Source organism: Chaetodon trifascialis, chromosome 21 (assembly GCF_039877785.1).
Source record: "Chaetodon trifascialis isolate fChaTrf1 chromosome 21, fChaTrf1.hap1, whole genome shotgun sequence".
NCBI classification, from domain to species: domain Eukaryota; kingdom Metazoa; phylum Chordata; class Actinopteri; order Chaetodontiformes; family Chaetodontidae; genus Chaetodon; species Chaetodon trifascialis.
The window spans coordinates 12,680,158-12,702,217 of NC_092076.1; the positions used below are offsets into that span (position 1 = coordinate 12,680,158).

At 43.8% G+C, this 22,060-nt stretch overlaps 1 protein-coding gene across 1 annotated transcript in view; it reads right to left on the reverse strand.

Moving 5' to 3' along the window:
* Positions 1 to 22,060, reverse strand: part of LOC139349596 (SH3 and multiple ankyrin repeat domains protein 1-like) — a 40,889-nt gene that overhangs the window by 8,823 nt on the left and 10,006 nt on the right. The window contains exons 2-19 of the mRNA XM_070990524.1: positions 19,721 to 20,324; positions 16,097 to 16,300; positions 13,573 to 13,644; positions 13,372 to 13,480; positions 13,030 to 13,181; positions 12,130 to 12,297; positions 11,808 to 11,849; positions 11,016 to 11,132; positions 10,836 to 10,913; positions 10,593 to 10,659; positions 10,175 to 10,350; positions 9,886 to 10,016; positions 8,602 to 8,741; positions 8,093 to 8,206; positions 7,479 to 7,557; positions 2,432 to 2,514; positions 2,153 to 2,277; positions 68 to 203 (exon numbers count right to left, since the gene is read on the reverse strand). Coding sequence (XP_070846625.1) covers positions 68 to 203; positions 2,153 to 2,277; positions 2,432 to 2,514; positions 7,479 to 7,557; positions 8,093 to 8,206; positions 8,602 to 8,741; positions 9,886 to 10,016; positions 10,175 to 10,350; positions 10,593 to 10,659; positions 10,836 to 10,913; positions 11,016 to 11,132; positions 11,808 to 11,849; positions 12,130 to 12,297; positions 13,030 to 13,181; positions 13,372 to 13,480; positions 13,573 to 13,644; positions 16,097 to 16,300; positions 19,721 to 20,221 — 2,494 coding nt within the window. The 5' untranslated portion in view covers positions 20,222 to 20,324. The remainder of the gene's footprint in view (positions 1 to 67; positions 204 to 2,152; positions 2,278 to 2,431; positions 2,515 to 7,478; positions 7,558 to 8,092; positions 8,207 to 8,601; positions 8,742 to 9,885; positions 10,017 to 10,174; positions 10,351 to 10,592; positions 10,660 to 10,835; positions 10,914 to 11,015; positions 11,133 to 11,807; positions 11,850 to 12,129; positions 12,298 to 13,029; positions 13,182 to 13,371; positions 13,481 to 13,572; positions 13,645 to 16,096; positions 16,301 to 19,720; positions 20,325 to 22,060) is intronic.

The following is a 22,060-nucleotide window of genomic DNA, read 5'->3' on the forward strand; positions in this document are numbered from 1 at the left end:
AATCAGCTTCATTGTCACATCACAAACACAAGATGGAAGTGACATACGAGGAAAATTTGACTCTTACCCCTCTTCCGAACAGTGTCCTCCAGTTCAGGGTTTCGAGCAACCATGACAACTTTCACCATGAGACTGTTGCCGCCTTGTCGGATCATGTTGACCACCTGCCGGTGGCCAACCTTCACCACATTCTGGCCGTTCACCTAACAGACACAAAGACTGAATGAGCTGATGTGTCGCATTAATATCGATTTAAATGGAACAATTAACAAGCAAGCAATAATTCTTGTTACTCGGAGTGGGCGTAAAAACTTTCCCATGTCTATCACATGTTGATGCAGTTTCCTAAGATGTAGTACATGCTGTACATAATTTTGCAGCGTTTTGGACGAGAGCACCAGCAATTCAGTCAGCGACTACAGTAAATCGAAAAGGCTTGAGCAGCAACATAAGTGACTCATATTAGGTTGAATTCTAATTAGAAGTATGTGTCAGTTTTAATAGAGGTCTGACAATCACCATTTTTAGAACTGAGTTTTCAAGGCAACATATGAGGAACACCAGTCACAAGCATAGCAACCTCTCACCAACTCTGACTGCAACACAACTGTGCTCATCTGACAAGCAGAAGCACCAGGCTGGAGTTGAAGTTTGGATATGCATTTAAGGGAGCATTGTGCAAAAAATAGCAGAAGACATGTTAACAGAGGTTTATCATATATTTCGCTGGGTTCACTGAGGCCATGCTACTTTGTGACTGTCACTTTTGCAGGGAGGCATAACCGTTGTGCAGATGCTATTACCAAGAAATAACACAAACAAATAGTGGATGGATGTTGAAGGTTGCGTTCATCAAACTTGAATTTGAACTTGACATAACTGTAAAATCACTCCAGGCTACAATCTTTGTTTTTTTTTTTAGTATCTTTCTTTTCATTTGGCTGCATGAACCTCAGCATTATTCTCCATCTCCTCATGAACGTGTTCATTGCCTGCTAATGTATTAATAATCAGATAGATGTTAAAGATAATTTCACGAGTACGCGCTTCACTCGCAGAGTGCGCCTGGAGGTTCAGTACCAGGAGCAGTCCAAGAGCTGCCTGCGTAATAAGCCACTGTCTTAGTAAATCAGGCGCTGAATACACATATGCCACATTTCCACTAGCACGGCTCGACTCGACTCTATTCTACTCGGTTGTTTTGTGTTTCCATTAGGGATAGTACCTGGTACCCGATACTATTTTTAGTACCTGCTCTGGCGAGGTTCCAAGCGAGTAGAAGCGATACTATATGTGTGACGTCAACAGCCTGTCGGCCACTGATTGGCCGGAGAGTGTCGTCACTGGTCTGCGACGTCCAACACCAGAAATACAATCCCGCCCCCTCCATTGTAACGCCGGGCAACAGCAACCGCTGACTTTATTCTTTATTCTCACTCGAGGGAAATGGCTGCTCGTAAAATATCACCGTGGTCCGTCGACGAGGTCCAGACTTTTCTGGGTTTAGTGACAGATGAAAGTTGTTTGTTTTGTTTGTCGGCTCTGTTTGCATCGTGTACAAATTGACATCATGGCAGCTTCGCGCAGCCGTGGTATGACGACCCCGCCTACGTTTAAGTACTCAATTGTAATGGAAACTCAACCAAACCAAGTAGAGTAGAACCGAGTCGAGTAGAGCTGGAACTGTGTAATGGAAATGCGCCAATAGATTGGTATTTACTGCAAGGCCACTGTAATTGCAATGTGTTTCTGCAGATGTCATCGACCTGTGATGTTCGCTTCAGTGGATTCTTTGAGTTACTTTGTAATGAAGTGTAGTTTTTTGGTGTACCCACTTCTCTGGTCTTCTTCACTTCCCACATTTCTCAGAATGAGTTGCAACACTCTCAGAGGAACATGCTTCCGCTTTTGCATTCACTCACTTGTAAAATTATTCTAACTGTAAAATGTTATTTGACTAGTTAGGAAAAAGAATTATACACCATCCAACAACAACGTGGACTCAGGAAAGCAAAGTGCATCAGTAATGGTCATTTTTTGTATGTTTCACCTGAATGTGGCTTCAGCATAAAGTGTATTCTTAAAACTCAGATGTCAGGTTACGTTCCAGGCTGAGTTTAGTTTGTGCATCAGTCCAGAATCTTGTCCATACCTCAATGAGGAAATCCCCCATTCTCAGACCTGCCCTCCAGGCCACGCCCCCCTCATCGACAGACTCCAAGTACTGCAAAGCAGGAAACGCTGGCGTTGGAGTGAACTCCTCTATGGGAGTCTGAGCTGCAGAGGACAAGACAAAAAGGATGAGCATGAGTGGACACGGGTAACAGGAACATGGGTTTGGAAATGAGGGAGGGGATGGAAAGATTCGTAAGAGAGAAAAAGAGCATATGAGACCGAGAAATACGTAGATACAGTAAAATAAGAGGCTCACCTTTGGCTCCCCTAAGCACAAAGCCAAAGCCCTCATTGTCTTTCTTCTGTAGGAGCACTGTCTTCTCCTTAATGATGTAGTCACTTAGAGAGAGTGAAGAGGGAGCAGAGGGGAAGGGGAAAGGGGGATAGAGAGATATGGGGAGAAAAAGAGTGAGAGAATTGGAGAGGAAGAGAGCTAAATGACTTCTATAGCAACAGAAAAGTCTTATTGTCATGCAAATAAAAGTGTTTTCTGAATGTGGAAAACAGCTATACTGCATCACATTATGAAATCATACTGCAGCAAAAGATAGGTTGGCTTGAGAATGTCATACAAAAAACACTGGTGCACAAAACGGTTGATGGCAGGGATACAGTGAGCATCACAATGGGAGGAAGTGTATATGAGATGACATTCCATACTATGGACTAATCCAGCTCGAGTTGACAAGCACTGGGCCGGGGGGGACGGCACATTAGAAAAATGTGCACATACACTTCACTGAAAACGGAAACTTCCAAATGCACCTAAATCGCAGCATTAGCTTTCACCGCCTCTGGCAGCTTTTGCAAGGATACTGCTTTACCAACTCCAGTGCGCCACTGCTGGTCATAAATGACACTTCAAATTATGCACAAGAAGAAGTCGGACAGGCCTCTAATCTCCCACCACAAGCAGCTCCTCTTGCTCAGAGACTACAGCGAAAGCAGCGATCACAGACATTGTTGATACAATCTTATTATGAGACTGTTGGAGTAGTGTAACAGCTGGCCCAGCAAGCTCCTTCATTATTCTATTACCATGTCTAGGACATTTGGCTTAGATGCTTTACAACCCTTTCTCTAATATAGGACTGGCTAAATGGACTCCACGCTGCCACACACAGCCACATCTCATGACTCATTTCTGGACTTGACTTTCTAACAATGTCAGTTCACCCTGGTTCTGTTAGAGAGCCTGAGGCCTGAGCAGAGCTGTATGATACGAGTGGAATTCCACATATTTCTTTCCAAGGAAGCTCATTTCTGTGTTAGTTTGTGCTCCTTGACTTAACTCAAACGGGCACTTGACAAATCAAAGTATTTGATTTCCTAGAGGGGCTGAATTCTGTGTGAGCAGGACAAGCAGCCTGTTCCAAGAATTGTCTTTATTTACAGCGATAGCTTGACTGCCAAAACAATGCAGTAAAAATGCTCTGGGTATACCCAAGGACATAATTTCAATCAGGAATAGTTTTTCGGCCCTCCCCTTCTAAATGGGAAGTTTGGGTGAATCGTGTGCGCTCACATCGGGAACTTCACGAGAAGCAGCAAACGTAAACGTACATTTTTGGGCCCTGAGTTAAATATTTAAGGCCCTGCCTGCTCTCAGGCTGCATACGAATTCTGCCTCCTTTGCTTGAGTCAGCAAATCCAAAATCCAGAACCATGGCGTTAAATCTAACCTTAACTATCTGTGACCTAAACACAAGCATTTCATTAGCTGCCTGGCAATAAGGTCTGCATCTAGGCATTCATCAGGGTAAGTTGGCCATGTAACCACTTAAAAGACAAAAAAATAAAATCAACTTATCATTTAAAAATGGCAACATTTTGATTTACTTTTAGGTTTTAGACAGCAGATTTCAATTTTTTTAATGTCTGGCAGAGGACCCCGTCACTCCGACTTCATTCTGCCTCCCGCACTTCTGAAACACCCATGTGTATACTGCCACTGAGACAACAGTATAATATTATAGTCCACGCTGTCTCTTACAGTACAGACCCAGCAAGGTTTAGTTAATTTAATCCGGCAGAGCATGTAATAAAGTTTGGCTGTGGAATCACAGAGGTCCTGCAGAGTCATGAGCGTTGGCCTTAGGGCCTGAAGATCCAGACTTCGACACCAAGTCGTAACTTTAGCACTGAACAGACGATCGCTAGTTTCCCCTACTGAGGTCCATCCCTTGTGTGTTCTCCATCAATGTTACTGTTTCGCCAACGCACAGCCGCCTTCCAGCCATCTGCTCCTCACACCTCATTCCTTTTTCTCTCACCCTGTCCTCCATCAAGCTTTCCCTCTCTGAAGATCAAAGTAACACAGAGTGGGAGGACTGATCCATCGGGTTCCTCATCCATCCACCTCTACAAAGGGGGGAAACATGGACTGCGTTGGTCCTCCAGGTGCTTCTAAGTTGCAGTTGCTGGCTTGCAGTAACACACCTGATTTCCTTTACGTGCTTAAAGCTATTCAACTGGCCTGTCACCACACTGACCACCATTGCCTGGCCAATTAGGGCCAATGAAAGCGCAAACAAACGTCCCTGGTTAATCTCTGTTGGCTAGTAGGACACACTCTCTCTGAACTGGCTGCAATGAAGCTGGAAGCCTACTAGAGACCAGAGTTATTATGTGCCCTCCTGAGTCATCCTCTCTTCTATCCACAATTACAGAGAAAAAAGGCAGCTTTTTAACCATTCATCTGCTGAATGAACATGCAGATAGCCTGGCTATGTGTGGACAATATCCACACATCACAGGAAAAGCACTTGATGGATGTTAGTGACACACACACATACACACACACACACACACACACACACACACACACACACACACACACACACACACTGTGGATGGATACGACGTAGACAGACCAACGCACATATACAGAAATATATGTACAGGAGAGATACTCCCACAGCAATCAAGCACTATGACATGTACACTCACATGTGAAAATCACATGTATTTTATCCAGAGTATACAGTCGCATGCACGCACACACAAACCCAAATGCATGCACACACACAGACATGCACAGAAATGACCGGTATTTAAAATTAGAGCTCAAGAGGAACTGACAAACCGCACTCTTGCCACTTACTGACTTGATCACTTTCATCCAGTCAAAATACATCACATTTTTAATGATAAACTGGGACACATAAAAATGGGATGTGACGATAGCCTTTTTTAAAGGAACAGGAAAAAATGGGAAGTCCTGGTGAATGAAAAATATCTGCTTAAAGAAATCATGACTCAAAGAGAATGAAATACACCCACACTGTCTGACTGAAATGCATCAATATGTGCTCCCTTTCATGCACTAACACACACGCACACAGCGCTCAGAGACACACGGGAAGAAGACACAGAAATAAACATGCTGCAGAGTCTCCAGTCAATAGCCACTTCCGTCCCACAGATATTCACATGCATAGGAAAAATACAAATTTCAGACACGCGCACACTCAGAGACACACACGCGCGCACAGAATATATAGCTTATTAGTCTGTCTTTGAAAAGGCACGGCCTCTCAATAGCATCATCTACCTCTCCCCTCTCTCCATTGTCCTCTCCTCACATCCATAGCCAGCCAATGAATGAGGAAACAGCCGCTACCTGTAAATGAACCACACGCTCCTGTTTCTGGGGCCCAGTGACGGCCACGAAGAAGAGAGGGAGAGAGAGAAATCTCTCTCTCCGCATCCCCCCATTGCCATGTCCCCCCCTCCTCTCTTGCGCGCGCTCTCCACCACCTCCTCCCCTCCTCCCGCCTCCCTCCTCCTCCCGGTCTTCCAGCGAGAGATCAGTCGGAGAGAGCCGCGAGAGTGGAGGAGAGAGAGCGAGAGAGGTGGGGAACGAGAGGGAGAGAGACAGCGCGCTGGTCTGCACACCACATACTTCAGACGAGAGAAAGACAATGTGAAGGGGAGAGAGGGAGAAAAAGAATACCAGCGATTATCACAACAGGGGCACTGGTGTGTGTGTCTGTACGCGTGTGTGCTGGTACATGACAGGAAGAGGGTTTGGTGGCAAAATAGGGGAGACGGAGAGCTGGATTGGCGGGGTGGGGATGCGGGGGATGGGTACAAATGTGAGGCGACACAGGGAGAGACAGTGCTTGCATTTGCACATCCACTGACTGGTGTATCACAGATATACTAACAGCTGATTCTCACCTTGGATTTACTCACACTCCCTCCTCTCCTCTACAGCAGAGTTGTCATCACCACGCAGGCTGACAAACGCTCTTGCTCTTTCTATCTCTCTCTGAAATAGTAATTGACATTCTCCCTGCAGTGAGGGAACAAGCTCTGGATCACCTTGTTCTTAATTGAGCACCACTTCAGCACCGTGCTGCATTTATGCTTAACCAACATAGCACAGGTAATATACCCCCAGTGGCTGCGATTTCCGTTCAGAGCACAAGCGCAGATGCATTAAAGTGAATGTCTTCTTTGAATGACAGTGAGAGCTGCTCAGCACAAGGGTAATGTCAGCTACAATGTGTAAGAGGCTGCAAACCCCCCCGGGTGGCGACTGGTAAGTCCTTCTCACAAGCCTGAGGACCTAAGCAACGCTTGGTGTTTCAGCCTCCTCATGACTCATCAGGATGATGTATGTACACGCAAAGACACACACAGCCAGATCCACATACACGCTAACTCTCAAACAAACATGTATAGCTTCATAATACACAGTTGCAGCTGCCCAGGGCTGAGCTGCAGCTTCAAACAGATGCCACGGAGGAAGAGAAGTAACCCCCTCTCTACCTTTCATTATGCCATTATTGTGTTCAGTGTAAACAAGCAACCCGGAATGGAGATACAGGCATGTGGATGGAGGTATCAAAGAGACAAGTGTGTTTGTCTGGCTGAGCCAAAAAGGGGCAGAGCTGACGCGTTCACATGGTGAAACAATAGAGAACAAGTGCTGCTCAGGATCAGCAGAAAACAGACACATACGGCACGAAGGGAGACATGAAAGCGCCATAGGTGAGAAAAGTGAGCACGCACACACACACACACACACACACACACACACACACGAACCTCCTGTTCCCTGCAAAACAAGAGCCTGCCAACTATTTCAATCACCTTGACTGGCCTCACAGACAGAGAGCAGACAGTTCAGTAGCTGCCCACACTCAGGTGACAATCCACAGCTAGAGCTCTATCAGAGGCTGCAGTTTAGTTTTAGTAGTCCATCTATTTTCTAAATTGGTGTCCTGTTCAGGGCTGTGAAGGGGCAGGGGCCGGTCTCTCCCACAGGTCGTGAGGGTCGCTGCAACTTTTCCTACCTGGGGCCGTCGGTGCCATCGTACGCTCCAACAGTGACGTTACGGAAAAGCTTCCTCTTGGCTTTCTCACTGCGCGTCTCTGCAAGGCACATGCAGGCAAAGCATGCTCAGTTTCAACTTTCAGCTTCCTGTCATGACACCTTCTCTGTCTTTCTGCAGAGGTGTTGTGTCTTCAGCGCAACAAACAAATGAATTAAACATATTTACACCCTGTTTTTGTGTCTTCTGCGTGGCATATGGTTTGCTTGCTGCGTGAGCAGTGCAGCTGTGAAAACAGGAGACAAGTGAATGTCTGTGTTGTATACGTGCCACTGTCTGCTGCACAAGCGCCTGCTGGTAAGCATGAGTGAGACGTGCTGGATGCTACAGTGACTCCAAGGATAATTCCAGCCTGAAGGAGAACGTAACCCATTTTTGAGCATGGCCTTTCTCCAATCTATGGGCTATTTATCTATCTCGCTGTTAACATTATGAGAGCAATCTCAAAACTAAAATGTATTTTTATTCATCCATTCATGTTTAGAACTCATGTTGTTTAAATATAACTTCCTATACAGTCCATCTCACAATAGACTCTATAAAACAAGTTTAACAGAGCACTGGTGTTGTCTCACCTGATCGGTTGTCTTTGGTGAGACCCGCCACTTCTTCCACACAGTCTGAAGGAAACCAGCCAGTGCGACCCTTCACGGTTCCCTCCCAGTATCCCCCCTCTCCGACACTTAGCACTGAGACAGACAGGCAGACAGATAAATAGATAGACAGACAGACATAGATGGATGGAATTTCATTTGGGTAGTAAACCTGCTGTCAAGCCTTCCTTGCTTACTTTCAGCTGCCTGTTTTATAATAACATTGTACAATCCACTGAGGACGGAGAGGAACATGTATTGCTTTGCAACAACTGGATGCATCTGCTGGTGCTTCTCATTTCTCTTGTTTACAGTCCTCTCTTCCCATAAACATCTCTTCCTTGCTGTTGATGTTTTAGATACAGTAGCTTACATTCTTTTCCAAACTGGACTGCAGCTGCACTCAACATGATTCCAACACCTGATTTCCAGGGCGGATTTTTCTATTCATTTTCATATTTGGCGATTTGTAAACTTAGCCTCTATCTCACCTTTGACTTTGTCGCCTTTGCTAAGTGAGAGCTCTCTGTCTCCACTAGCAGAGTGGGCACGAGTGGCCACATAAACCCGCCCTGGCACTGCACTGTACATACGCTTCATCTGACCTCCCCCACTGCCCGCTGAGGTTGCACTAGAGAGGGAGAAAGAGAGAGATAAGACTGTGTGGCACTCTCTGGAAAAACAAGTGAGACAAAGTGAGACGACACACAGCTTGCAGGGCTACATCAGAGACAGTCAGTAGTTGAGTCATACAGATCAGTCATACCAACAGTAAGAACGCAAGCTAAAATCTTGTATTTAAGTGCATACTGTGTGTCATGTACAATACAGAAAGCGCTAATAACACAGGCAGTGTGCCTCAATTCTGTGCAACAATAACACCAAGAAGTACACACTATTTTGGCAGTTATCAGACAAGAAATTATTGTAGGATAGAAATCAGTGTCATTTTGTGTACTGGAAATTGGAGTAACAAGCTATGTACTAATGGCAAATAATGTAAAGCACGAGGAGGTGGATGTCAATCAAGATGCAACTTCAGGATACAATCAAAATGTACCATGCATTTTGTATCAACAGGGAGTTTTTAGTTTACTTTTAGCAACACCCGCAGGCATGACTCGAGTGATGGAAACAACTATTGTACAGACATTAATAATTCTGAGATGATGACTCCTGCTGACTTCATCTAGTGCATGTGCTGCCATCATCATGTCAAAATTAATTGAATTTTAATTTGTCCAATCCTTTGTTTGCAAAACAAATTTAATTCCCATCAGCCTGAGCTGTAATTTCACGTTAGTATAAATTCTCAAATGTTCACATCCCAACATATGAAACTGAGATGGTGAACATGGTAAACATTACTATGCTAACAATGTCATTGCACTGTATGCATGTTAGCATGCTGATGTTAGCATTTAGGTCAAAGCACCACTGTGCAGCCTCACAGAGCTGCCAGCATGGCTGTGCACTCTTGTTAAGTATCGGTTATTTCCAGTGCTGCCACAGCTACTGCTCCACCGTCCTCCACCGTCCTCCACCGTCCTCCACCTGACACTTTTTAGGCCTTCTCCATTTCTGCCGCTTTGCAGGACAACAATATCCGTATCACACTTAAAATATGTGACATTCTTGCAGTTACAAATAGAACACAGTATGTAACTGAGACACAAATAGTACTTTTCCTACATAAAGCTGATGGTAACTGGAGACACGTGTGGACCTGATCAGAATACTTATAGTAGTATATCTTCCCTAAATAATCTTCTCACCCCTGTCTGCCTCTTGGCTGCCGGTGCCTCTCCTCTGTGTCACTTTGTCCTCCTCTCCCTCTGGATGGGGAGCGAGTACGACTTCTAGGGCTGCTGGAGCTTCTCATGCCTATGGAGGCCCTGCGCTGGGCCTGCAGAAAACACACCAAGTCCCATAGAGGCAAGAGCATCAAAGGTGATCCTGTCACTTCCTATGAGTATAAGTCTGAGAAAGCAACGTGTCATCAACAAAGCATATCTAATATCATAAAGATCAGCAGATGAGCATCCACCTAATGGTCCTCAGTACCTGTCCCGGGTTGGGATTGGTTGCAGCCTTGTTGGGCGCAGCCAGAGGGTCGGACTGGGACATGGTGTTATCGCTGTTAGCGCGCAGTAAGGGGTGGGAATGAAGCGAGGGGAGAGGCAGAGTGTGGGCGCTCTCTTTTCGCTTGGGAACATACTTTGGCGATTCCAAAAAGGGCACTGAAGATGGGAGTGTGAGGTCCAAAGGTGAAGGTTCAGGGGTGATGAGTAAGGAGGAAGTGAGGAAGGACGGTGGATTTTGATGTGAAGGGATGGAATGGAGGGAGAAATTAGGTAGATTGTTAGGGGAAAAGAAGGGAGATTGTAAGGATTCAGGAAAGTACAAAGGAAAGCAGATGCTGGGAACTGATTTTAAAGTTTGATATCCCCCTCAGAAGGGACAGTTTGGCATGAAAGCTTACCTATGTCAGAATCTTTGTGGTTTTTGATGATTTCCCCGAGTTCAAAGTGACCAGACATTATAGCTAGCTGCAAACACAAAGAGCAATTTGAAATGCCATTGTCCCAGCTATTGTAATTATTGCTATTTCTTGTTTTATTTGTGTTCTCTTGCAGCTTGTGTTAGTAACAGCTACTCTACAAATGCAATTTCCCTTTGTAAACATGATAAAAATGCAAACTGTGTTGACAGCTAAACAATTTACCTGAAAAGGGGTCTGACCATGTTTGTTCTTTGCCTCCTTATTTGCTCCCCTGTACAGAAGAACGCGGACACAGCTTTCCTGATCGTTCAGAGGGAAAGCATTCTGTCAACACCTTTAGAAAAACTGGCATAATAATTACAGCCATAATTGTTTAACATAAGGGATTGTTTCCATACTCGCCTTGTTGTACAGAGCAGAAATGTGAAGTGCAGTGTTCCCTGAGGCATTTTGAGAAGAGGTGTCTGCCCCATAAAACAGCAGATGCTCCAAGTGCTGGGCAAAGCCGTTCTGGCACGCCTTTCAATGTCAAGAATATGATAGAAATGTGCACAAATTGTCAGTATACCAACGTATAGAAAAAGACTATTCAAAGTGAAGAAGGCTGTTTTAGTACAATAGAGTGAGACAGAAAAGGGTAGAGCATTAATGATGTTGCAAAGAAAGACAAAGAAAGGGAAATAATATATTTTACATCCATGGTTAGATCCATAATTACTCTTGAAGAAAAAACAGGCCAGAGCCAATTACATCGCACCGTGGTGCAAAAGAAGGGAAACAAATAACATGAAAACAACAGAAATGAGCTTTCAGCAGCCTGTGAGGTTTCCTCATATTTTTCTGCAGGGACTAAAATATCACAAGATACGTACAAAGTAAAGAAAGGAAACACACAGCACGGCAAAACCAAAATAAAATACCATGACAACCGGCTCGCAGCGCAAACTTAAATTTACCAGGATGTCACAGAGACACAATGTAGGCAATGCACCCATACTGTATCTGCAGTGAGAAAGAGGTGATATCCAATGCTCTTTCTGGACTGGACTCAGCTTGAGATGACCCAGATTTGAGCAGGTTTGAGGACCCTCTGTGGTCACTTCAGCTTATCTACATATTTAGCATATCACAATTCTCAGTGCCTTTGCCTCTGAATGGCTGGCAGGGGTGATGAGATGGGAGGATGAAGGGTACCTTATGTATTTCTTCCATTCCAAACTCCTCTTCATCCCTGAGCTATGGAGAGAGAGAAGGAGGGGAGGAAAGAGAGAGAATGGAGAGACGAGTGAGGAAGGCACAGACGAGAGGGGTGTGAGAAAATGCTGCGAGAGACCGAGGGCGACGGTACATGACATCCACCACAGAGATAAGACGGGGAAATGTTGGTGCATTGCTTACACTCACAGACAAAGACCAGAGATGCTCAACGTGAAAATATGAAAGGAAACCATGGATAGATAGATTTGCATTTAGTGAGTTCATCACAAATGTGAAATATTCAACTGTCCATTGGTACCTGATGGGACTCGTCCCAGCCATTCTCATCCCTTGTCCCCAGCCTTGCCCTGTAGTACAGCAAGGTCTCACAGCAGGAAGTGTCGCCCCCTGTCAGTACACTGTGGTACAAAGGGGTCAGGCCACAGCGGTCTCTGTAGTTTGGAGATGCTCCGAGGGACAAGAGAACCTGGCAAGACGAAAGCAAGGCATTAGCTTTGTAATGTATGTGGGTGTGCATATTCTGTCTGTATATATAGACCCGTAAAAGTGGCTTTGATATGTGGTCTTTGAAAGCAACATGAGTTACCAGAACTCCACAAAGGCCTCAGTTCCACAATGACAGAACATTGTTTGAAGGAAAAGAACAGCAGTCAAAAATTGAAATTAACTGTTATGCCTACATTATTTAAGGCACTGTGATATTCTTCTAGACGTCGTTAAATATCATGACCGCCCACATTTGATGCAGCATTTGCAATGGTGATTTGTTCACTATAACAATCTTAGAACAATTTGTCCTACAACCCTGATTCCAAAAGAATTCATAGATTTTTGTAATGACAAGTTATTCTGAATTTGATTCCAGGAGCGTGTTGAAAACAAGTCGGGACAGGAGCAACAAAAGACTGTTTCGGAAACGCTCCAAAAACACCTTTTTGGAACATTTCACAGGTAAACAGGCTCATTGGAAACAGGTGATAGCATCATGATTGGGTATGAAAGGGGCAAAGATGGAGCACATGACTATACAGGGTATTACTACATGGGCTCAGGAACACTGTCAAACCGTTGTGAGTAAATACAGTTAGTTTGCAAATGATTCTTTTTCTGTTTTGTTTTTATTTACATTTTGGAATCAGGGTTATACTTGCATAACTTTGCGAGCTGCATGCATGCAACTTTAATTCAAAGTCCTTACCAGCAGCCCAGCGTGATTGTGAGCCCTAACAGCTTTGTGCACCGCTGTCAAGCCATCTCTGTTTCTAAAATCCAAATGAGCACCGCCCTGAACCAGCACCCTGATGCCCTCCACCGGCAAGCCAGACTGCACAGCCACAGAGAGCGGGGTCTCTAACCCACAGAAGGGGGCAGAGGTCAGGAAAGATGGCAGGCAGAAAGGTCAAAGTGAAAGTGCACCCTCGGATGCTCATTCAGAATATGTTATCATCACTCAACACCACTGCAAAGAATGACTCTACATGCCTCTTCAGAAATGTAATTTCCACAGTGAGAGTACTCACAGGGTCATTGGCAAACTCACCTCCAGCGTCAGCGTCATGGAAGTTTGGATCAAGACCTTTATCAAGGACTTTTGCCATTTTCTCAATTGTTCCAGTCTGAACATAATCAAGGAACTTCTTCAGACTGGCCTGCGAGGTGTAGGAGAGGAAATAAATGGACATCAGTGAGTGGAAATGTATACTGTGCACCGGCAATGTTCAACAGACATGAGGAGAAATACCTTTGTGCTGAGTTTGGCGAGAGCTTTTTCATCCAGATTTGTCTGTTTATAAACTCTGGTTTTGTACCTAAACTGAGGACCAGAAAAAGATATGTGTGTGAAAACCGTCATTCATCATACTGTAACACAGCTCTGTTTATCAGCGGTCGTGTACATAGAGGAAATACCAAAAAAAATAGAAATAAATATTAGCATTTGTGCTGTTAATCTGTACTTCAGAGGGTGTTACACAATATAAACAATGTTTTTCTTTAAAGCGAGAAGCAAAGGTGGGACTCAAAATTGAATTAAAAATGGATTTTCTTTTGGTTGAACAGAATGCTGGCGTGCGCTTATTTGAGCAAATACTTACATTTACTTAATTTCAGCATTGCAGCTTTAAAGCACAAAAAGCACCATTACTCTTGTTAACTGCAGCTAAACTCTCTCGCTGTTTCAAGAAATTTACTCTTCCACTCAAACTCTTTTGATCAGCTCCATGATTTATTCCTTTAAAATATTAAGCTTGATTGTGTTTTTTGGGGGGGAAATGTAAAGCTGAACTGGTTAAACCTGCCACCAAAATATAGATGGATTCAGTGCTTAAACTGGAGTAAAATGAGGTGCATGCAGGAGTGTCTGGTTCTAAGTCCAGTCCTGACTGACTAGAATACGTGTATTTATACAAAAATGCAAATTGTGTGCAGAGTAAAAATAATTAATGGTGATTATTTATTCTAATGGTCACTGAATCTCTTTTAGACCAGATCTGGTATGTAGGGCAGACTTCTTATAACCACAGCAAATCCTTCATGTCCATATAAGGCCATGTACATCTGTATAGTCCTACATAAAACATAATGTACTCATCGATAATATATCCTTTTGCAGGCTATTCTGACATTTATACCATTGTTTAATGGAGGTTCTTTCCTGACCAGAACTAAAAACTTAAATATTAAATTAGTAAATCATGTACAGGCAGCAGTATTTTGCAGTGTTCTTGCATGGTGCTCTAACTGTTTCAGAGCCCTCTTGATTCTGCCAGGAATAAAAATCAGCTGGTGAAATAAAAAACACTGGACTAAAATATGGTCCAGACAATGAATCTTCCAAAACTCTGCGGAGTCGCAAACAGAACATCGTTCAAATGATGATTAAAGTGAGCTCAGGTGGGTTTGCCTTCCACTTCCTCTCTGAATGGGAGGCCGCTTCAATGAAAACCACCTGACTGGATGTGCTATCTCCACATCAGTGCTGCACTGTGAAGGCAAACCATTTACAGGCGGAGGAATGAGGAGGTGAGAGGAGTGTAAGCTCCTATCTAGCAGCTGACAGCTGAGATGAACCACATACTGCACCTCAGAAAGCCAGAGAGCAGCGTGTATGAAGCAACAAGGGTGTGTTTGACTGGGATAAAAGAACAAATCTGACCAAAGACTCCCAATAAGATAACCACGCTGTCCTTCTTAGTCAGTGGTGGCACACAGTAATGACTAAACGTATCCAGAAATAACTCTATATCACCAAATCCTGGTCCAAGTCGAGCACTAAAGTGATTCAAAATGGCATTTCTCACGTTATAAATATGCGCACACACGGAGCTGTGAGATAAATTCAGACATGGAGTAGAATTTAGTTACAAGGCCTAATCAGCGCACAGACATGTGCTCATCTGGAACCTGGTCAAGAATGTAAACACTCTGGTTTGAAGCCAAACACTGAGTGCAGGATACTCTTTCAGCCCCACCCAGCTCATCAACATGTACAGCAGCTGGACCACCAGAGGGCACTGTGAGATAATTGTATCACAGCGCGAGGACTTCACATTGATGTCATCTCAGCCCACGTCTTAAAGAGCGGAGAAATGTAATTTCATTTGTAGGTTACATAACATACAGAATGCAATTAAATCCATGAGGTGGATATTACTTCTGTTGAGATTTGTTTACATGTCACGAACTGTGTTGAATGTGGGAATCCTGATTATAAAAATCTTTGATGATTTATCTTGAGTTGTGGAACATTCATTATGTTTTCTTTTCTTAGTTATGAGCAATTAAGTTTTGGAAGAAGGAAAGAAAGCCTTCAGGCGATGCAAAAGAAAAAGAATAGCTGTAACATTGGCTGTTTAACTTTTTTTCTGATGGCACTGGGCTGTATTCCTCTTTAAGACATTATCTAGAGATGACTCAATAGCTACAAAAATAAACAAGATGACATAAATATCAATGTACAGAAATAAAGAGAGTTCTCACTCAGGGCAGCAGCTACGACTGAGGTCATGTCCTCTGTATCTTTTCGGGGAGTTTGGGAGGTTGCAGCAACACTTATTATATATTTTATAGGCTAATTTGTAGTACCATTTAGACTCTATATTTGAATGTGTCAACTTTTAGCACATTAATTAAGTCAGAAGTCTCTGAAACTGCTTTTCGATTTTAATGTTGGGAAATAAATATTGAGAGACAATAAGCGATGCAGTGTTGGTGCTATGGGGATTCTTGGACACTGAGACACTTTCCCACCATTTCCGTCTCCATACCTCGAGGTAAGGCACCCCTTTCTCAAAGGACTGTGAGTAGTCTCGCATGGCCCGCTCCTCCTCCAGGAACTTGGCGTCCCGGCCGTCTCCAGCCGGCTGGAAGAGGCCATAGTTGTAGGCGTCCCACAGCGACTCGCTGAGGGAGCAGATGATCTGCTGCTTTGCGTTCCACACTGTGCAGTCCGGATCAAACTGGAGACACCTCTGACAGACACACAGAGAGAGCACAGGGCGGCGTGGAGGTCAGAGGCCTCGGAGGTGGAGATGTGCTAATGTTTCTCTCACCTACACCTGCTCTGGAGGCAGACATTAACATCAGGTCACACTGTAGGAATATTACACCACAGGTAAAAGCCCTGCACTCAGAACCTTACTTAAATAAAACATATGTAACTATTATCAGAAAAATTTACTTAAAGCATCAAAAGTAAAAGTGCTCATCCTGCAGAAAAAGGGTCCCTATCCCTCATTATATTCTTAGATTTTTTTCTTTCTTTCCAGAAATAAGATCATATCTGCCTCTCTCTCAGCTCTGTCTCTGAGAAAAGTATACATCAATACAATGTATTGGCATTATTATGGTAGTACATCTGCATGCTGTGTTGTATGACTGATTTGTGTGTAAGCCTTTGCATGCACACGGTTTCAGCTACATTGCATCACTTTGGTTAAATATCTGGCCAATTGCATTTATTATTATGGATTAATAATGTAGCATGATGGTTTCAACATCAGTTGGTTAATGATGAATGCATGAGAATGTGTGCAGAATACGAATGCATGACTTTTAAATAATTAATCATCTTCCACATTCGTGGAAATAAGATGACTTTTGCTGTCCTTATTGTCTGTGGTATCAGTATATTCAGGTCGAGCTCACGTCTATTTTCACACCACTTTTTCTTTTTGTCCCTACGAAAGCAGTAAAGATTCTATACTGGGATAAATATTTCCCTTTTGGGATTTTCTTCTTTGATCTCTGCATGCATAATGTCAGATGTGCACCACAATCCAGAAGAGAATGAACAAACTAGTTTGGAGAGTAAAGCTCCTTTGCCTCTTAGCGCATGTCTGTGTGTGATACACCAGGGGCTCACAGACCTCGGTGAAAGAACACCTCGGATGTATTATATGTATGTGGTATGCCTAACTAGATTTCACAGTGATTTGTGCACTGCCCATTTCCTAATAATATCACATTTTCTTGCATTTCTGCAGGAAGACCATATTTTTTTTTTTTTTTTTTTTTTTGTCCTTTTCTTATTAAAGTCTGCAGCTGGAGGACAGAGCTGACCAGGAGAAGGGCTTTAACAGCAGGACTAAGAGGTCTGAATGAGATGTATGCATCCATGCTATTGTTCCATTTCAGAGAACAGTAAGTAAAATTGCACAGCTCAGCACACTTCCATGTCCCCTCTGCCCCCCGGAGCCCCCACCCTCCACAGCTCCCCTCCATTCCCCCCCACTAGGTTGCACTATTACATAGTGTAGCCAACTCTATTGGCATGGCAACCAGTTCATTAGTGAAGGCAGGCACCCGTTGCCGTAGCAATGTCTTGGTGGTCCCTGGGAGGTAAACCACATGATGAGGATGTGTGTGTGTGTGTGTGTGTGTGTGTGTGTGTGCGAGAGAGAGAGAGAGAGAGAGAGAGAGAGAGAGAGAGACAGAGAGAGAGAGAGAGAGTATGTGTGCACATATACTGTAAGTGAGTTGTGATGTGTGAGTGCATTCTTATGGTAGTGTAATTGTGCAGAGTAGTGTAAGTTTCTACTGTGTGTGTGTGTGTGTGAGAGAGAGAGAGAGAGCGAGTGGCTAATCCCTGGGAGAGAAGTCTAATGTAATGTATACAGTATATTACAGTGACACTTCTCTCCCCATCGTTCTGTTTTACACAGTCAAGGATTTTCCAAGCTCTTTCTGGCACTACTTGTCCCCCCTCAGGAGAGTTATTTAGACCTCTGCTGTGCAGTATTGTGGTTTATGTAAATGCATATATCTTCTTCTTTGCTTATTCATTCCCCATCTCTCTCTCTCTCTCTCTCTCTCTCTCTCTCTCTCTCTCTCTCTCTCTCTCTATCTCTCTCTCTCTCTCTCTCTCTCTCTCCTCACAGCATTCATTTCGTCCCTGGCTGTCTTTAACTAGCTGCTAATATTCACCCCCTCTCCTCATTTTTCTTTAATTCAGCTCAATAACATTTCAGCTGTGAGGTTGGGGGGGTGCCGAGTGTTTGTCAGTGGTGCGCAGAGCTGAATATGATGTCTGTGGCTGAGACCTAAGAGCAACACAGATGCCTTCCACATATTCCTTCATTTCCAGCGTCACTCACTTCCCCTGCTCTCCCCAAACTCATTAAAAACCTATTAGATAATTAGCAATTACTGTTATATTGAGGGCAGATTAGCTGACATGTAGAACAATTGGCATGTTCAGGGAGTTAAAAATGGAGAAAGGAAGATGGGGGGAGGGGTTACAGTGGGGCACCCATTCTCACCTGGATATGGTGTGTGTGGGCTGGCCAATTCTCACCTGCCGCTCCCGCACAGCTGAGAGCTGCTGCAAGTGTGAATTGATACTAACTTCAGTTTTGGAAACTAATTATGACCATACCTGACCCAAGCCAGATGCTTACATGGTGTTGTTGACGGAATATGTCTGCCCTCACAAGTTGCTCAACACAAGTCAAGCTCTGCTTTTTTTGGCTTCTTCCTTTTGGGACTTATCCCCGAGCTTGTGGGATGACTGGAATGAAAAATGCTATGAAATAAGAAATGCGCGTGTCCAGTTGTGCACACTATTCTGCTAATGTAAAAAAATGCATGCATCAAGTACCCATGGGTTCTTTCCTGCAACTAAATTGAAACAGATGTAGAGTCAACATTGCAGCAAATTCACGGTTGTAGTTTAGGGATGCAAAAAAGTTCAAAAGAGAAAGTCAGGGTGGGAAAACAGGGGATGAACACAACCAAGTGCTGGACTGATGTGCTTGCTGAGGGGCCTCGCTTGGGGAAAAGTGGGGACCAGAGCCCTGTTGTGGATGTGCTCTTAACAAATCTCATATAAACTGGGGTAACACAATTCTTGCAGCACAGAGTACAAACGATGAAGCCTGCCATGACAAAAAATGATCTTAACAAGTTAAGTTTTGTCTTGCACAAAGATCAGAATCAGTAAAGGTTACATAAGCCAAATGCATTACTGCCTTAACATTATAAAGTTGCCCAAAGCATTTTTTTTTTTTAAATTCTGTTTGTCCGATTAAAGCTATCTCTCTTCGAGGCAGTAATACCAGAGAGACTTGGCTTGAACTACTTCCTCATTTGGAAAGACCTCAAGTCAGTGCCCTGTTTGCAAGGGAAAGCTTTTTACATGGATGAGTAGACTTTTAAGTATTTGATTTTGACAGTTCATTCTTTTAAATTTGAGATATGAGGAACTACATATCAATTTGTCTGCCTTAACTTCACTGAAATGTTAGGATTTCTTCTTCTGCATATTCAAATCAGTTTCAAACTAGGGGTCAAGAAGAACCTGGGATTGTTTCATGTGCAGGTGTCTTTGTTTCATGACTTGTTGGTATGCATGGTGTTTGGCCATCGTGTTTTTGATGAGAACATGCACCTACTGTTTGTTTGATATCAGGAATTCCAATGCGGAACACCATCATGGTCAGGAAAGTGTCCTCCAGTGGAGCCACTGTGGTCATGCTGCGCTCCATGAGAGCTCGTCTCTTCTGCTGCAGCGCATTCAGGCCTGGGTGATGAGGCTGCTGATTGACTGCGATGAGATGATGCTGTTGCTTATTGGGCAGCTGATGATGCAGCGGGGCTTGGTTGGTCATGTATGTGACACCCCGGTTGGCCAGGTTACCCGGCCTCAGCGGTCGGTCTGCTCTCTGCCTACCGACCACAATGGCTGCTGGTTTCACCACCTCGCCAACTTTCCCTTCCCAGGATTGTCGTCCTCCCGTCATTTCCTTCTCCTCCAGACTCTCTAACCCTCCATTCTCCGTGTCACGTCCATCTTCCCCTTCTTTGTTTTCTCCTCCCTGCTCCTCTTCCTCCTCCTCATCCTCCCCATCTTTGTCATCCTGACCGGGATAAAAGTGCTCGTTATTTCCCAGCATCCTTTGCGGTGCAGGGGTCACTGCAGAGAGGGCTGAGTGACATAGCTGTCATGGAGATAAAACATGGCTATCCCATGAGACTGGCTTCATCCTTAGAAACATGCTGTGGGAAACAGGCAGAGAAGGGAGTAAACTTTGGTCATTTAATCCTTATCTTTTCATTGATAGAGTGAATATAACATAAAGAATTAGAATGTGTGTAATTCAGGTATGCAAAAAGACACGTGCAATAATAGAAAAACTAGCCACCGGCAATGCTAATAAGTCCACATGTGTGAATGAGCACAGAGCTGGTTCACATTTTCCATTTAGCCACTGGGAATGCATCTGGGAATAGCAGGCTGATGAAAGACACGCTATATATAAACTCTGTGAATTTGCATCACAGGTTCTGCAGAAGAGAGTGAGTTGGATATGCAATTTAGTTTCACACGAGGTCAAGATCATCGCTACTTTTGTGGTGATGGAGCCGACCTATGTCTGAGGCAACCCAGGGCTAACAGCTAAATGTGAGCTCTTTAAAGGAAAAGTCCACCCTCAGATACTTGCACACTGTTAGATACTGCAGTCATCAGATGTTTATTGTGACCCAGGTATAATTTTTGAATGAGGTGTCACGGTTGACCTCTTGATTGACCTCATGATTGACATGATGTGATACCGACAACCTCCAGAAACATGACTGAAATTGCTGTGCAAAGCTCAGTTTATCTGGTTTATTTACACAAGCGAGGTGGTGGATTTGCAACACAAAACGTGGGGCCTGTGCTTTGATTCTCGCTGTGTAGAAAGCTTATAGCCAACTAAACCTGTCAATATTTCATACATGCTACATTGATTTTTTCTTTTACTTCTCTCAAAAACACCCTCACCTGTGTTTGCTGAGAACGATTCGATCACACACAGTGTCTGTAAATAATTTTCTTTTTGTGTATTTTCAGTTTACCTCTCTTGGTTATAGTACAAACAGGTTTTCTCATTGTTTGAAGAACTTGCGAGTCCTGTGTGCTGCATATATCCATGGTCTTTTTCTTCCACCACTCGTAAGCCTTTCCAGTGTGGACACCATTAAATGATACCTGGCTTTGGAGTTTTATCTAGAAAACACAGATAACCCCCATGAACCTGCTTTTAAGAAGTCTTTTGAGAATACTGGCATTCGCTCAGTGTGCAGTTGTTGATATAGCTTTGGGGATTTGCCAAATTCAATTGAATCTGAAATGTGCTGCAAAAGTGCAGATTTTTTTTCCAGCAGGAAAAGTCATGCCCCTTAGTTAAGTGTTCACATGGAGCTCTGGTCAACTGAGGACTATTTGAGAGGAAAAAACTGCTTTATGTGCAATTGATTTCTTCCTTTGTGAATGCCTGAGTAAAGTCTACAAAGAGGATCTTGTTCTTTGATCTTGAGAACTGACATCAAAAATATTGTTGACGCTGAGTCTATCTGACTGTTGATGAGTTAGATAGCTGAAGCCTTCTGCCTTGGGCCACAAGGAGGAGAAAGTCTGATTAAACACTCAAATGGACCCACAAATACATTTTGTGTCACCAGCAGCTAGTCTTAGGGTCTCAGGGTGGATTTTTGCTTTAAGACTGTTTCATTGCTTCACTGTGTTTCAGATTTGGCATACTGGCGCCTCCATATGTTCTGTCCTGGTTTTTCTCTGGTGAAGTCTGGCTACAAGGGCTTTGCCATCATGCAGATCTGGACCATTGCCAACAGCCGCCTTAATGATGGTGAATGACGCAGGGAATATCCCACTGTCTCATTGGCAGTTTGGTGCTCTGAATATCATATGAGTTGGGAGTCTGAAATAGATGAGTATCAGAACACTCAGA